The sequence below is a fragment of the Panthera pardus genome, unplaced genomic scaffold, assembly GCF_024362965.1.
Source record: "Panthera pardus isolate Hobbes unplaced genomic scaffold, ASM2436296v1 HiC_scaffold_24, whole genome shotgun sequence".
NCBI classification, from domain to species: domain Eukaryota; kingdom Metazoa; phylum Chordata; class Mammalia; order Carnivora; family Felidae; genus Panthera; species Panthera pardus.
This window is the reverse complement of record NW_026526810.1, coordinates 125864122-125879476: the sequence shown is the minus strand read 5'-3', so window position 1 is coordinate 125879476 and position 15355 is coordinate 125864122. Positions and strand designations below refer to the sequence as shown.

At 45.5% G+C, this 15355-nt stretch overlaps 1 protein-coding gene across 9 annotated transcripts in view; it reads left to right on the top strand.

Moving 5' to 3' along the window:
* The window catches only part of TTC7B (tetratricopeptide repeat domain 7B), a 254144-nt gene that overhangs the window by 139315 nt on the left and 99474 nt on the right, over positions 1 to 15355 (top strand). For all 9 annotated transcript variants that reach the window (XM_019462020.2, XM_019462018.2, XM_019462019.2 and 6 more), the window contains 4 exons: positions 5469 to 5552; positions 6599 to 6703; positions 8626 to 8743; positions 10850 to 10907. In XM_019462020.2, coding sequence (XP_019317565.1) covers positions 5469 to 5552; positions 6599 to 6703; positions 8626 to 8743; positions 10850 to 10907 — 365 coding nt within the window. The remainder of the gene's footprint in view (positions 1 to 5468; positions 5553 to 6598; positions 6704 to 8625; positions 8744 to 10849; positions 10908 to 15355) is intronic.

Here is a 15355-nt window from a genome sequence, read left to right as displayed (position 1 = left end):
TTTTAGGGGCACCTGGGTGGCTCAGTCAGTTAAGCCTCAGACTTCAGCTCAGGTCATGATCTCATGGTTTGTGAGTTCGAGCCCCGCGTCGGGCTCTGTGCTGACAGCTCAGAGCTTGGAGCCTGCTTCGGATTCTGTGTCTCCCTCTCTGTCCCTGCTCACTCGTGCTCTCTCTCTCTCTCCAAAAAAAAAAATAAACATAAAGAAAAATTTAAGAAAAATTTTTTTTAAAAATAAAAAATGTTAAATTTTTATCAAGAACTAATAGCTAACTTTTATTTAGCACTTACTAGCCAGTATCTGGGCTACTGTTCTTATTGCTTACGTGTATTAACTAATTTAATCTTCCTGATAACTCTCTACATTAATTACTATTATATTTCCCATTTTACCACGAGGAGTCTGGATAGAGAGGGGTTAATTGGCTTGCCCGAATCCACACGCCCCATCTGTGGTGGTGCCTGGCTTTACTTCCAGCTACTGTTCAGGTTGTGAATTCCCTATTCTGGAAGGTCCCCGGGCAGAACTAGTACAACTACTTGCTGGGGGCTAGGAGGCAGGGCTTGCTTGTAAGAGCCTGAAGCATCTGATTGGTCGTACCTTTAGGGCTTTGATTGTAGGTAGCAGAAGCTGACGAGTTCACTCTGGCGGAAAAGGCAGTCGTCCCTGTGTGCTGCTCACAGGATCCACAGAAGGCTGAAGAATGGGTCTGAGCAGAAATTAGGAAGGCAAGGTCCCTGGCTCAGTTTGGGAGGACACCATTCCTTCCTTCCAGGGCCTCCACCAACCCTTCTTCTACTGTGGCCCCCAGGCCCTCCCCTCCCTGCTCCAGATGCAAAGCTCCGGCAGGAGCATCTGATTGGCTGAGTTTGGGCCACATGACCCACTCCTATCGCTTCTGTCCTTCATTCATCCTTAGGCCTTACTACAGGGAGACAGAGAGGCTGCTTTCCTCCAATGTCGGGTATCCCCAACTCTTGAAACAAAAAAATCAGAAGTGTTTTGAGGTGATGGGAAGCCAAAACGACAGAGATGTCTCCTTTGGAGACTTCAACTGGATGTTTCTCAAGTTCCCTCGTAGCCCCAAGATTCTCCAGGTCTACTTTTTAGGAGGGCTGGTATTTTCCTGGTGCCATGGCTGGTAGCACGTGGAATGGAGCTCTGTACCAATTGGGCCTCCAATAAGTGTTTTTCACTGAGTATAATGAGTATGTTAGCCTCTGGCACAAAAGAAAATAAGGATGCACACTTATTTATAGCATCTAGCTTTTTGATTCAGAACAGGCTGTTTCAGCTGCTGAGCTCCTTTTGTTTATCGGGAAAACAGTTGATATTTATCATTCCTCTTAGCAAAAAGAGGAAGAAAAGCGTTCAAACATTTAAATGTTTCTGTGTACATATTTAAGTACTTAGTGGTCATATTGCAGTGAACTGGTTCCGTAGAGCTGTTAGGACAAACCTCATTTTTGATTGTCATCTGCGACCTTCTCCACGCGCCGGATCCTTTGCCTAATTCCTGCAGTGTGATCATGTTTTCCGTTTCCTCCTCCTCCGCCGTCCCTCATCCCCCAACTCAGTTTCCAAGCACTGTTGGCTTTTCACTGCTTGGTGTTCTCTCCTTAAGAGCCGTCCTCCCCCACCTCTTCCCAGCTCCTACCACCCCACACCTGGATGAGGTCTCCCTTCACGCATCTTGCCTACTTGATGTTTTCAGCAGGCTGCTTTAGTTTTTGTTCCCACAGTGCTTCTTAAAGGCACAGTGAGGGCTTTTTAGGGCCCTTCTTAAGGGTTTCCTGTTCTTATCAGTATAGCAGAGCCGCTAAGGGGGCTCTGGGGTCAGGTTCGGATCCCAGCTCTGCCATTTAGTGTCTGTGTTAGTGAGAGGTGCAGCCAGATGTAATCAAAAAAACCAGCTCACAGTGACTTTGCCAAATATGAGTCAGTTTCTCCCCCCACAACAACAGCAACACGTCTGGAAAGAGGCTGCAGTCACAGCCACGGCGTGTCACAGCCTCAGGGGCCCAGTGCTTTCTCTTTCTGCTCAGCCATTCTAGAGAGTGGCTCTTGTCCTCATGCTTCAGCGTTCCTGGCTGCGTCCCAGGTGGGAGGGAGGGCCAGGGCTGAGGGCAGAGCGTGCAGTAGCCCAGAAAGCCCTCCTCTTAGAGAGCCATGCCGGAAGCCTCACCCAGCGGCCTCTGCCGACATCACATGATCCAGAATGAAGTCACATGTCCAACCCCCCAGATTTTGGCTAAGCAGTTTGCCAGTGTGATCGCAATGAGGAACCAAATATTCATCTTACTTGGGATCTGCAGATCCCCATCCTATCCCATCACCAGGTGTGCAGTAGGTGCTTCTTAACTGCTTATCGCTTTACCTTTTAATATATTTTTATTGGGGTAGGTTTTCACAGTGAACCAGCTAGCATAATATTTGCTGTGACCTTCTCTGTAAATACTACCAAAAATTCTGGAATTCTTTTCTCTCCTCTCCCACCTCCTCACTTCGCCTTTATTATTTCCTGCCATTCGTTCGTCACCCTCTCTGTGGCTCCTTTGTTCCTCCCTCAACCCCTAGCCCCCTACCCATCCCTGAATGTCTGCCTGTTAGTCCTGAGACTTCCGTAGTTGCTCTCCTCTGCCCCAGGCTGGCCGCAGAGCATCACTAGAGAGAATTGGCAGCAGGTGCTGCAGGTGCCATTGCACACACACCAGCCTCTAAGGTGACACTGTGTCTGTCTGTCTCAGGGTGAAGTTGATGTTTAAAGCTTTTCTGTCTTTTTTAAAAAACTCCCAGCCCTATTCTGTTTCCCTGCTCCTACACCCACCTTAGCCCATCTTTACAGAGGAAACAGTGGCTGGGAAGGACAGCTGCTGGTAAGGGTCTCTCCTCTTTATCTTAAGGAGCCTGTGTCCTTAAGAGAATGCCTTCCACCAGGGGCCCGTCTATTCCAGGGACCTGGCTCTCTCTGGTCCTGGGGGACCTAATTTATCTCCTTGGTTTCTTCTCTGACTTTCTTCTGCTTGTTTGTCTCAAGTTGTCTCCATGGAAAGATAGGTGCATAGATAAGTCACGTTCTTCCATTTGCAGACTCCCCTCCTTCTTTTCTCTGCTCATTAGGCCCCTGCAGCCCGGCATCCTCCTGCACCGCATCCCAGAACCGTGCTTTCCGGAGCTCGGCCACCTGCTGCCGGGTCTGGGGCCCCTGGGCCTCCCGCACTCTGACCGTCTCCTCGTCCCCGTCCTGAGACTTGTCTGTGTCTCCTTTCCTGGTCCCAAAGTAGAGATGCTTCCCACGGTCCTGCCCGAGCTGCCCTCTCTCCGAGCACTCCTTTGATATTCTTCAAAACCTCTTCTGATGGCTTCAACTGTTTTCTCAAATGTACTTTTCCCCCAGTTATTTTTACTGTGGTAAAATACATGTCTTACCTTCTTAACCATTTTAAAGTCGTGCAGTGCAGTGGCATTAAATACATTCACAATGTTGTACAGCCATCAGCACCATCTATCTCCAGAAATCTCTTCATCTTGTAAAACTGGAACTGTCCCCATGAAATGCTACCTCCCCCATCCCCCTCCCCGAGCCCCTGGCACCCACCATCCTGCTCTCTGTCTTTGTGATCTTGACTCTTCTGAGTACCTCATACAAGTGGAATCATATGGTATTTATGTTTTTGTGACTGGCTTATTTCACATGCAACAGAATTTCCTTCCTTTTTAATCTGAGGCTGGATAATATTCCATTGTATGCTTATATCTCACACATTTTGTTTATCTTTTCATCCATTGATGGACACTTGGGTCCCTTCCATGCTTTAGCTATTGTGAATAATGCGGCTATGAACATCAGTGTGCAGATACCTGTTTGGGTCCCTGCTTTTAATTCTTTGGGGTCTGTCTTTATGCCAGTACCATACTGTTTTGATAGCTGTAGCTTTGTAATAAGCTTTGGAATGAGGAAGTGTGAGTCCTCCAACTCAGTTCTTTTTTATCATTGTTTTGGCTATTCTGAGTCCCTAGAGATTCCATGAATTTTAGGATAGGTTTTTTTTTTATTTCTGCCAAAAAAAAAAAAAAATGCCATTGGGATTTTTATAGGGATTGTGTCAAATCCTCAGATCACTTTGAATAGTTCTGACATCTTAATAATAGTAAATTTTCTAATCCATAAACATGGGATGTGTTTCCATTTATTTATGTCTTTAATTTCTTTCAGCTCAAATGTATGTCTTTTTTTAGATTTTTCTCTTGAGGCCCCAGATTGTCTCTAATTATCATCAGTAACCACATGACACCTCAGACTCACCATGTCCCTTACCAAGCTCATTAATAAAACACATTTCTTCCCCAAATTCTCTCTTTATTCTAAAAATTTTCTTTCTCTCTCTCATAAACACACACACACACACACACACACACGCATATGTGTGTGTTTACACAAGGGTCTTCTCTGTCATGGGTTTGCTCCCAAGTATACAAGCCAGAGACTTTGGAGGCCTCCTTCAGCCTCTACACCTCACCAGTCATCCCTCCCCCCTCCTTGGCTGCCCTGTCTTTGCTGAAGTCTCTAGACCATTCTATCCACCTTATGGTGGTCTATCTTCATGGTCTATCTTCATGCTGGTCACACATCCCTCTCCCCGCCCCCCAAATGATCCTTCTAAAGCTCTGATGTGATCATATCACTCTGTGCATAGTGAAGCCTATTGTAGATTACCCACCTAGGTGGGTCCTGAGGTGACAAAGTCAGGATTTCTGCCCTTGATGGTTTTTCACAGTGGAATGTGGCTGGGCTGGGGCGGGAAAGTTGAAGACCGTGATATTAACATACAGTTATGAACTTGAGGAGCACCACCAAGCCTGGGGTGGAGGAGGGAGATGGAACATCTTTGAAAAGGAGCTGCCATGTCAGACTCTCAGTGACATGGGCCCAGCCTATGCCAGCCTCGCAGCCTCATTCCGCCCATTCCTGCCTGTGTGCCCTGGGCTGCCTTTATTACTGGACCATTTGCTATCATCGAGTCAAAGCATTCCCTCTCACCTCCACATCTCTGCTTATACCCCCCTCTTCCAGATCAGAGCTGCATTTTTTTTCTTCCTCATTAATCAAGGCCCAGCTCAAGTAGCATTTTTCCAGCATGCCATTGCTCAATTCTGTGATTACTTGCCCATTGTTGGGGCACATATCAGTCTGGGCCTTGTGTTTGAGTTGTTTATGTACGTGCCTTTTTCTTTGTACTGGATGAAAAACTACTTAGTCAACTGTGGATGGTCCTGGCTTCTGGCACAGTGACTCATACCCTGTGGGAGCTCCTCAGGAGGGGTCTGGTGGAGGATTAAGTCTGACGCATTCGAGGGAAGCAGATTTTGTAGGACTTACCTTAATACGTGTAGACACAAACTCACACATATCCCATTGTGACATTGGCAGTTCTCAGATGTCTGCATTTATTCTTCTTTCCAACCAGTGCTTGGAAAGAGCCATGAAGTTTGCCTTTGAGGAGTTCCAGCTGTGGTACCAGTTTGCTCTGTCCCTCATGGCCGCCGGAAAAGTGAGTTGCCCTTTGATGCGTATTCCTCTCTCAGTGCTTCATGTCTTGGAATTCCAGGGGGTGATATCACACCTTGCAGATGTCTACACCGACTATCTGAAACTCTCCTGTGGTCATTTATAACTAAGTCATCACATGTAATGATTTGGGAGCCAAACACGGACATGCCACTGAGAAGAGAAATTCTGAAATATTTGCCCTTTTTTGGCCACTGTAACTTTGTCGTGTGAAGGCGGGACTTAAGCTAAGGCTGGTTCTCCCAGCGACCCTTTCACTCATTTGGAAGTATAAACATATTCCTGGAGGGGGAAATCATTCCGTTGTCTTTAGCAAGGCATTATATCAGGCAGCGTAGGATCCTGGTTGAAAGCTTGGGCTGTGGAGCCTTGCTGCTGGAGTCGAGGCCTGGAGCTGCCCTCACAGCTATCACTGAGGGCAGGCCACTTAGTATCTCCATTTCCTCCTCGGCAAAGTGGAGACCTAACGGAGCCTCCCTCACAGAACCGTTATCAGGTAAATGAGGTAAAACCCCTAAGATGCATAGAATAGCACCCCCCCCCCCCCCGCCTCGCACAGGTACACACACAATAAAGGTAGTAGCCACCATTCTCGTTAATTTGGGCCATTTAGCGAAGCTGCCATCTAGTGCCTTGTTAAGTCTGAGATATGAGATTATTTGGGCCAAGTGGAGACAGAAATTGAGTATGGCGTACTTTAAATTGTACCGTTTATTCTTCATGATAACTGAAGCCTTCGCTGCCTTTATTTATTTATTTTTTCTTATTTTTGCAACGGCGACACAAGTAAGGAAGAAAATTAGGGCGATTCCAGGGAAGCATTTCTCCTTGTCCTAACCACAGTTTACTCCCGTCACTCGAGAGCCCCAAGCTCCGGTTGTCACCATCCTCAGGCCCCTGCTCTGTTGGGTTCAAAGTTGAGAAGCCTCGTGAAGAGGCCACCCTTACCGAAACCCCTCAGGGAAGGCTTTTGTATTTGGTCCTGTCAAAAAAGTTTGAGTTTTACAGAAATAATTTCTTTTTGCCAAGTCTGCTCGTGCCGTGAAGGTGCTGAAAGAGTGTATCCGTCTGAAGCCCGACGACGCCACCATCCCGCTCCTCGCCGCGAAGCTGTGCGTGGGCTCCCTTCACTGGGTGAGTAGGGCTGGGGCCCCGCGCGCTCAGGCAGTGACCTCTTTCACTTCAAAACACTGAGAGAGAATAGTGGCAATTCATCAGCTACCCAAAAACAAGGCCGCCCAAAGCTCCAAACCCCAGAACCCCTCCGGCCTCAACGCACCGCGCCAGGACTGAGGAGAATCACGTTCCCAGGATACTCCAGGGTTTTCTTTTTCACAGGAATGTGCTTCAGTTGATGAAAGAGGCAGAAGTGATAAAAGAGAATGGGAACTCGTACTCACACAAACCTTGCTGTACGCAAAGAAGGGATGCGGGACTGGAAAGGTGTATGTCACTGAGTGATTCACTCTTAGCAGAGCGGAGGTTTTCTATAGAAGAGAAGAGTCATTCTCTCCTGCAGCTCACATGTAAACCAATGCTGTTCGTTCCTCCTCCTTCACGTAGGCTTTCCTCTCGCTCAGATTTGAATTTGGGAATAGTCCCATCTGTAACAGTTCTAGTACCTCAAAAAAAAATACCGTTTGAGTAGAAAGTAGAAAAGCCAGACTAACCGCTGAGGTGGTGGTATGGATCGTTACCACAGACGATCCAGTTTTAATTTCTTTTCTTTAACTTCACGTCAAGATTAATTAGAAGAAGAATTTGCTCCAAAGACCGAGGTGCCTTGCTAAGGATTTTTACTGATACGGTCCTCGCTGCTTGTTTTTTTTGTTTTTGTTTTTTTCCCATTTATTCTCACGCAGCAGGACGAAAGTAAGCCCTGGGAAGAAAGTGTTCTACTTCCGCTAAATTGTACTTGGGGAAGTGTGGAAGGAAAAAGACATTTTGAAAGGGCAGGTTCTCACCTGAGGCTCACAGCTCTGAAGGCGTCGTGTGGTTCATGCACTTTCGGACAGTTCGGTGCCACAGGAGAGGGAACCACACAGGCAGGCTCCAGCAGTGGGCAGAGGAGCTGGACAGACCCTTCCGTTTTGAAAATGCCACTTTCCGGCGATGACTGTCGCGCCCCTTCCAGCCATGGCATTGTTCGTGACTGTCACGTAGATCTCTCCCTAAGGCCAAAAATAAACTGGACTCTCTTTTTTTGTGTGTAAAGATGAGCAGAACAAATCTTTTCTGTATATATATATTTTTTTACATTTTTATTATTAAAATTTCCAAACACCCCACAAGTCAAGAGTGTAATGAACTCCCGGGTACTATCCCCCAGCCTCCGTGGCCCCAACATTTGCCATATTTTGAAGAAACAAATCTTATTATTTTGGCTTCTAATAAATTGTGCAAAAGGTCTTACTGTGGGTGCCGCTTCTGGGTGCTTGGAAAGAGCCATGAAATTTGTGGTCCTTTCACATTTTCTCATTGGAATCTGCTGATGTGAGGTCCATGTGCTCTGCATTGTAAAATAAATAAATGGGGGGTTCTGAAGTTTTTAACAGCTGTGGGAAAGAGAATCCAAGCCCAAATGTGTTATTTTTGTCATTAAAAAAAAAAAGGAAGGACCAGACACCAAATGTTTTAAGAACTTTATTATATGTAACATATATATATTATATATGTTACATCTATAATTATTATAGATATTATTTATTTACAATCCGATTTCTGAATCCCTAGCACAGCCCAATTACAGATCAAATTAGTAAAAACTAAAGATGAAAAAGATAGAACCCCACCAAGAATGAAAATGACCTTGGAAAAGAAGTGAAAAAAAAAAGCATTAAGGCAAACTCGAAAGAAAGAAAGGCAAGGTGGGAGCCCTGAGGTCTGTCAGACAGGCTCAAATAAAGAGAACAGAATCACCAGAGTGGAATTGGAAGACCTGGGAGTTATTTTCACAGTGACTCATCAGAAATCTGGTTTTGCCAGCAGACGCTTATGGGAACTCATGTTAGAAATTCTGCAGGTTGTTGTCGTTTTCAACTTGTCTGGTTTTTCAGTTGGAAGAGGCCGAGAAGTTTGCCAAAACCGTCGTTGATGCGGGAGAGAAAACGTCAGAGTTCAAGGCCAAAGGCTACTTAGCTCTGGGGCTCACGTACAGTCTGCAGGCCACTGACGGTGAGAGAAGTCCCGCCCCAAGGGATCTGGGCTCCTCAGGGCTGGGCTCCCTACGTCTGCACTGCAGGGTTGCCACAGCCCTCACAGAGGACTGTCGCAGGAGTATGCATCTAAGTTGGGTCACTCGGGTGTGCCGTCCCGTGGGGACCTGCTGCTGCTGTCCTTTTCGCTCCCACTGGTTGGAGAATCGGAGCGTGGGGGCGAAGGCCCTGTGTGCCAGGTGCACTGACTGGTGGTGCACGGGGTGCCCAGCTGGCAGGTGCAGGGTCTTGAGAGGTGGTTCACCCAGCCCAGCCTGCACCTGCGTCTGCCCTGGTACTTGGCTGGGCTGTCCCCATGTGAAGGGATGTTGTGTCTTAGGCACAGGAATGTGGAAGAGTTTAGGGCCAGCCTCCTCCAGGAAGCTTCCCTTGACTGCTCAGGATGCCCCTTCCCTAGTAGCACATTTTAGTTCACAGATATGTGCACGTGCTGTGCAACAGCTTATCAAATACCCATGCGGGGGGACATGCTTGTTGAATGTACGTAGAATTTGGGGGTCCCAGCTATTTTTTAAAAATCTTAATTATGTTTTGTACACCTGATGAAGCTTTCAATGGTACGTTTGCAGGAAATATAAACTGATAAATTACTTTCCTGAGCTCTTATTATGTCTTTAACATTTTGTTGTTAAATATAACATGAATAAAAAAAATTTTCCAAAGCAAATGCATCATTAACGAATGAGGATACAGGAGATATCCTTGTAATCACCACCCTACTCAGGAGATAGAACCTTACCAGCCGCCCGGGGAACATCTCCTGTCCCCCCCCCCCAATCCCCCCGCCGCTCCTGATCACAGTCCCCGTGAAGAAAAAACACCATCCTGACTTGTATAGTATTCACTTTCTTTTTCTTTCTTTATAGTTTTGCTATAGTTTACTTTACAAATTACCCCAAATCCTCTTCTCCTAAAAAATCAAAGACCTTAGAGAAATTTCATATTATCAATCGATTTTCAATAATGGGCTTGGATTTTGTTTTTGTTTTTTGTTTGTTTTTTTTTTCTTGCTAATCTTTTTTGCATACATGATATACTGGCAACACTCAGCACATTGTTTTAACTATGGGCGACTTTCAGTGAAGTTTAAGTTTAATGCCGTATATTTATCCAGATAGAGTCTTAGTCTGGACCCCAGCCCTGATTAGCCCTGTAATTTTGGGAGAGGTGCTTGACCTGTTGAGCTTTATCTTGCATTCATGGTTTAGTAGGATCACCTGAGATGCTCTCTAGCTTAGTCACTGTTGTTCTAAGTTAGCTATGGCCCTTGGGACAGCTGTCCACCATTCTCAGTATCATAGCTGGAGGGGATCGGCCATGCTGGGTTGTTCGATAGGGCCTCCTCAGTTCCAACCCTAAGCAGGTTCCTCCAGGACTTTTTCTCATGTCTTAGTAAAAAGTACCTTTATAGTTCCCATGACAGACCTTAAGGAAGCCATTTCTCATATGCTCTATACAGGGGACGTGTGGGCTCACAGCAAGATGGCCTCACACTTTTCAGCTGATTTTCTAGTATCATTTGTGGGTTTGCCTGGTCTATCCCTTATGTTCATATCAGGGTATTAAAGGTCCTGGCCATTGTCCAGTGTGACTTAAACCGGCCTTGTATGGCATCAAGCTAGTTCCCTTGGCCCAGTATCATAGTTGTCAGTGCCAGAAGGAACCGAAGTCCGTCTGATCAACACCATTGGTGCTTGAATCTCTCTGGACCATCCAGTAGAGGCAGTCTTCCCCCCCTGGAAGCCACATGCCCGCGCTCGAGAAAGCAGACTCACTCCTCTCTGGAATTCCCAGCTGATCTTTTGACAACAGCCCCCTATGCCTGGGGCATCAAGGTGACCAGCCAACTCATACTGTCCCCTCGGCATGGCTCCACAACTGTGCCCACAGAGTGCAACCGTCTGGGGGCGGTCTGGGCTTCATTTCCCAGTGCCCGGACGGGGCTGGGCACACAGTCCTGTGTTGCTTTTAACCCAGTTGCATGTACAGTTTTTATGATGAGCTTTGTGTTTGTCAGAAACTCCCCGATCTTCCATGCCACTGACTAATGGAACCCTTTTCTTAGCTTCTTTGCGAGGGATGCAGGAGGTCCTACAGAGAAAGGCGCTTCTTGCATTTCAGAGGTGAGTGGGAGTTCATCTTTTCACTCGGCTGTGCATAATGACACCAAAGTATGAAAAGTATAAAAAGAAGAGATATTTATAAAGATTATGTAAACAGTATTTTCCCCCCGGGAGTCTTTTCATCTCGAGCACCGAACACACAGTATCAAAACTTGCTGCCCCACTTGTTGCTACGTAAATCTGCATTGTTAATCTGTTTATCCACTTGGGCATGTTATTCATTCCTGATTAAATGATTTCAGCTCTAAGAAGATGGACACTTTGTATGTCTGGGGAGATGCTTCCTTTTATTAAAGACAATTGTCATCATCTAGAAAAGGGATCATTTCTTTTCTAGCCTTTTTTGTTTGTTTGTTTGTTTGTTTGTTTGTTTACACGTCATGCTGAAGATGTTTATAAGAAATGAAAAGGCCAGATTTTAGGACAGTTTCTGAGACGCTGTGATAAGACAGGCCAGCAAGTCTCAGGACCCCGCACTGCCACTGAGCTCCGTAAGCCTTGTGATTGTCTCCATCAATTATGCTCTTCATGAAATTAGGAGGGCGCCTTTATAATTAGAGAATGCTCGAGTGACCTCTCGCATTCCTCCTTGAACTTGATCCTCATGCCAATAAGACAGACAAACAAGTGGTGTGTCTACTGCAGGTAAGGGACTAAGGTGTGCAGGAGGGAAAAGAGTTGCCAGAGTCACACAGCTACTGAAGTCAGGGTAGAATCAAGGTCGCCTGACTCCCACTCAGCTTTCCTCGTACCTACGATACTTTGCCGCCCTAATTTTATTCCTTACCACAGGTATAATAAATCACCCAAACGAATCATTGCCTGCAGGGGTAGCCCCGTGATGTCAAATCTTGAATCGGTATGGATCCTGTCACCTTAAATGTATCTGAGTTACACTGATTTCTTGGAATTGTGTTAGAAACTTCGTTACTTTTCTGAAAATTTTATGAGGACCTCTCAATACCAAATAACCTCTGTTCAATTTCTTTTCTTAGTAACTGGGGTTGCCTACAGATTTGTCACTGCGCACGTGTCCCTTTTTTCATGAAATCATTATCACCCGGCTTCAGTTACTATGGGACTCTTTTGTCTCGTTTCTTTTCGTTTCCTAGCAGGCATACCGATAGCTTCTTCCCTTTTGCCAGTCCCAGACTGGTTAATGACGCAAAGTACCACTTGACATCTGCAGACAGACCTCCTATCTCCATGCTAAGCTTTTGTTAACGTTCTTCAGCATGGAGTGTGGAAAGCATTTCCATTTCAAATGATTTGGAGTTTCACGTCCTGCAGTCCTAGTTTGTAAAGCCCACACATGGATGCCTATGAAAAGTGGCCATCACATCTGTTTCATTTTTCTTAAATCGGCACATCTTCCCAACTGTCTAAAAACAGCCATGGCGGTGGTCTGCCTTGAGCTGCCAGAATTCGTAACTTCATGTTATATAACAGCTATTCCATTGGCCTGAAATCCCTTTTTGTTCCTTTTTTTGCTTGGGTTTTAATTCATGGAGATTTTTAAAAATATTAGTTCATATGGGAATAAAGAGTAATAAAATCCTGCTAACCTACACGATCATATTGGGGAAGGCTAACCTAAATTAGTATTTGTGTGAAATAAAGAATATTTTTCAAAGGAATAAAATTATTTTGTTTCAAGTACGTTCATTAGCTAGAGCTATTCCAGTGCACTGGAGACTTAACAAAAATCTATAAGGGAATGATGTGAGGTAAATAAGAATGATTTGTATTACTTCTTAAATGTAAATGGGTATTTAAAAACCACTTGGCTGAGAAGTACTTATTTACTGTGTATTGTAAATCTTCTGCCCACAATTCTGTTTATACCGTTGTTTGACAATTTTTTTGTTTAGAGAAAACAGTATAATTCAAAAAGGATGACGTTGGGGCTCCTGGCCGGCTCAGTCGGTGGAGCGTGCAACTCTTGATCTCGAGGTTGTGAGTTCGAGCTCCACGCTGGGTGTGGATCCTACTTTTCAAAAGAAGGGGATGGGGTTATAGATATAGCATGTGAGAATTAACTCTTAATTATGACCGGAGTCAGAATTCAGAAAGATTTGCTTTCTAGTGGATTCCAAAAGTCGATTTTTGAAGACCTCCTAGTTGCATGACTGCATCTTAATACTGAGACCCTCAGCTGTTTGCTGACTCATACACTCAGCCCAAGCAGCTGAACCAACTCATTTGCCTGGTACGAAAGAATCACGAGGAAAAAGTGTCGTCTTCTGAGCTTTCTGAAGACACACAAGTGGTCTGAGTGGCTACTTCTGTGCTCTTGTGTCCTCCAGAGGAAAGCAAGTCTGCAAACAGTCAAGAGCATGTTTCAGCAGCTTGACCCCCCAACGGCAGCAATCTGGGCTGCCCCACAAGGAAGAGGTGACATGGTGTCATTCACATTTGCCATATAAAGTGTTACAGGGGGTCCAATCTCGTTCTTTTTTTTCTCTCCCCCTCCTAGCTTCAGTTTAAGTTAATGTGGCATGTTTTATGCACAGTTCGTCAGGAACTGGGCAGTTTCCCAGAATATGGGACTTTCAGTACTAAAACCAGGAATATCCTGGGCAAACCGGGACAAGTTGGTCATATCCTATGTGTGTAACTAAAGGGAGGTTCCAGAGTAATAACGTTCATCAGGTTTGTATTTTTTATTTCCTTAATAACATACAGATCCCATGTCCACTGTAATTAGGACTAATGGGACCTTAAGAGTTGGCTAAACAAGGCAATGGGGTATTATGCTAGGGAGACAAGGCCTCAGAATTTCACTTCTGGCTTCACCTCTTTTGCTGGATGCTCTTGGACAGGATGCTTAATAGTAGATGCTTCATAAACTATAGTTGTTCTTGTTACCAGGTATGTGTCTTATGGACCAGGTTGAAATTGGTCAGCCTTCTCTATATTCTTGGTTCATCTCTAGAGGATGTTGGAACCAGAGTCTAGGAAAGCACTGGAGTGACCTCAAGGCATTCTGAGTTTCAGCCAGGTGGTCTGGGAGGCCCATCCATGCTCTCCAATAGCACCCTGGCATACCTCTCCCAGGACATGCTCCCACTGCACTGTAACGATCACTTTGGGTCTCCCCCTCTGCGGGGTTGTGGGGAGCTTCTGAAGGAAAGACGCTTGTGTTGTTCTTTCATCTCCTTCCTCTCCAAGAGGCTAGGACATGTCCTGGCATTGCAATAGGTACTGCATAATATGGATGGATGGATGGACGGACGATGGATGGATGGATGGATGGATGGATGGATGGATTTGTGGGTGGATGTGTGATGAGGATGGATGGATGGATGGATGGATGGATGGATGGATGGATAGATGGATGGATGGATTTATGGTTGGATGTGTGATGAGGATGGATGAGTGGATGGATGGATGAATGGATGGATGGATGACTAGGGTGAATGGATGGATGAGTGGTGGATGGATGATTGGATGGATGTGTGAGTGAATGGATAGGTGGATATGGATAGATGGATGAGTGGATAGAGGGGTGGATGGTTGGATATGTAGATGGATGGATGAATGACTAGGATGGATGGATGGATGAGTGGTCAGATGAGTAGATGGACTAATAGATGGATGGAAGGGCAGGTGGATGGATGGGCGACTAGTTGAGATGGATGGCAGATAAGTGGACAGATGGATGGATGGGTGGATGGGTGGATGACTGGATGGATGGGTGGGTGACTTGGGTAGGTGGATGATGGATGAGTAGATGGATGGACAGATGGGCAGCCTCAGTGAGCCAGCAATCTAATAATTTTTTCTTATGGAAGAGAAACTGACTTAATGGATATGGAGGTGCTTTGACAAGGGAAGTGCTTTGTGAGCATCCATGGGGTGACATTTTTAGGTCTTTGGGTTTCTCTTAGCAGCCTTACCAGGTGCTGACTCTATGGGAATGGGCTTTATGAGGCTGCTTTAAGTCCATATGCTGAGTCCAGCAGGCTTACAGTTTTCAAGATCGCTACTAATGTCTTTCCTCTCACTTGCATTGCTTGGTCATTTCTGTTGAGCACGTTTTCTGTTGGCATAGTTTTGTCACCGGAAGCCTAGCTGCTGAAACTGTTCTACATGACCGAAGCAAGTTTTCTGGAGTCTACATGAGCTCCACACTGTGCGCTTTTTCTTGTTTTCTTGGGCATTCTCCTTATCTCCTTTTTTCTTTCATAGGCTAAAGTGGTCAGTTTAATTCATTAGCAAAATTATTGAAATAAGATTTTTCAATGTGTATGTTTAAGTTGTGTCCTGTTAGAAACTTGGCAGTTGGGCAGTCAAGTTGGCAGTCTTCAGGTTTTGTCCTGATGCACCCCAGAAATGCCAAGATTTCTGTCGTTTCTGGTTTGTTTCTTTCATAGTGCTGTGGCTAGCAGTTAATCATTATTTGAGGAGGCCAGAGTGGCCTTTGGTCAGAACTATCCCCATCTACT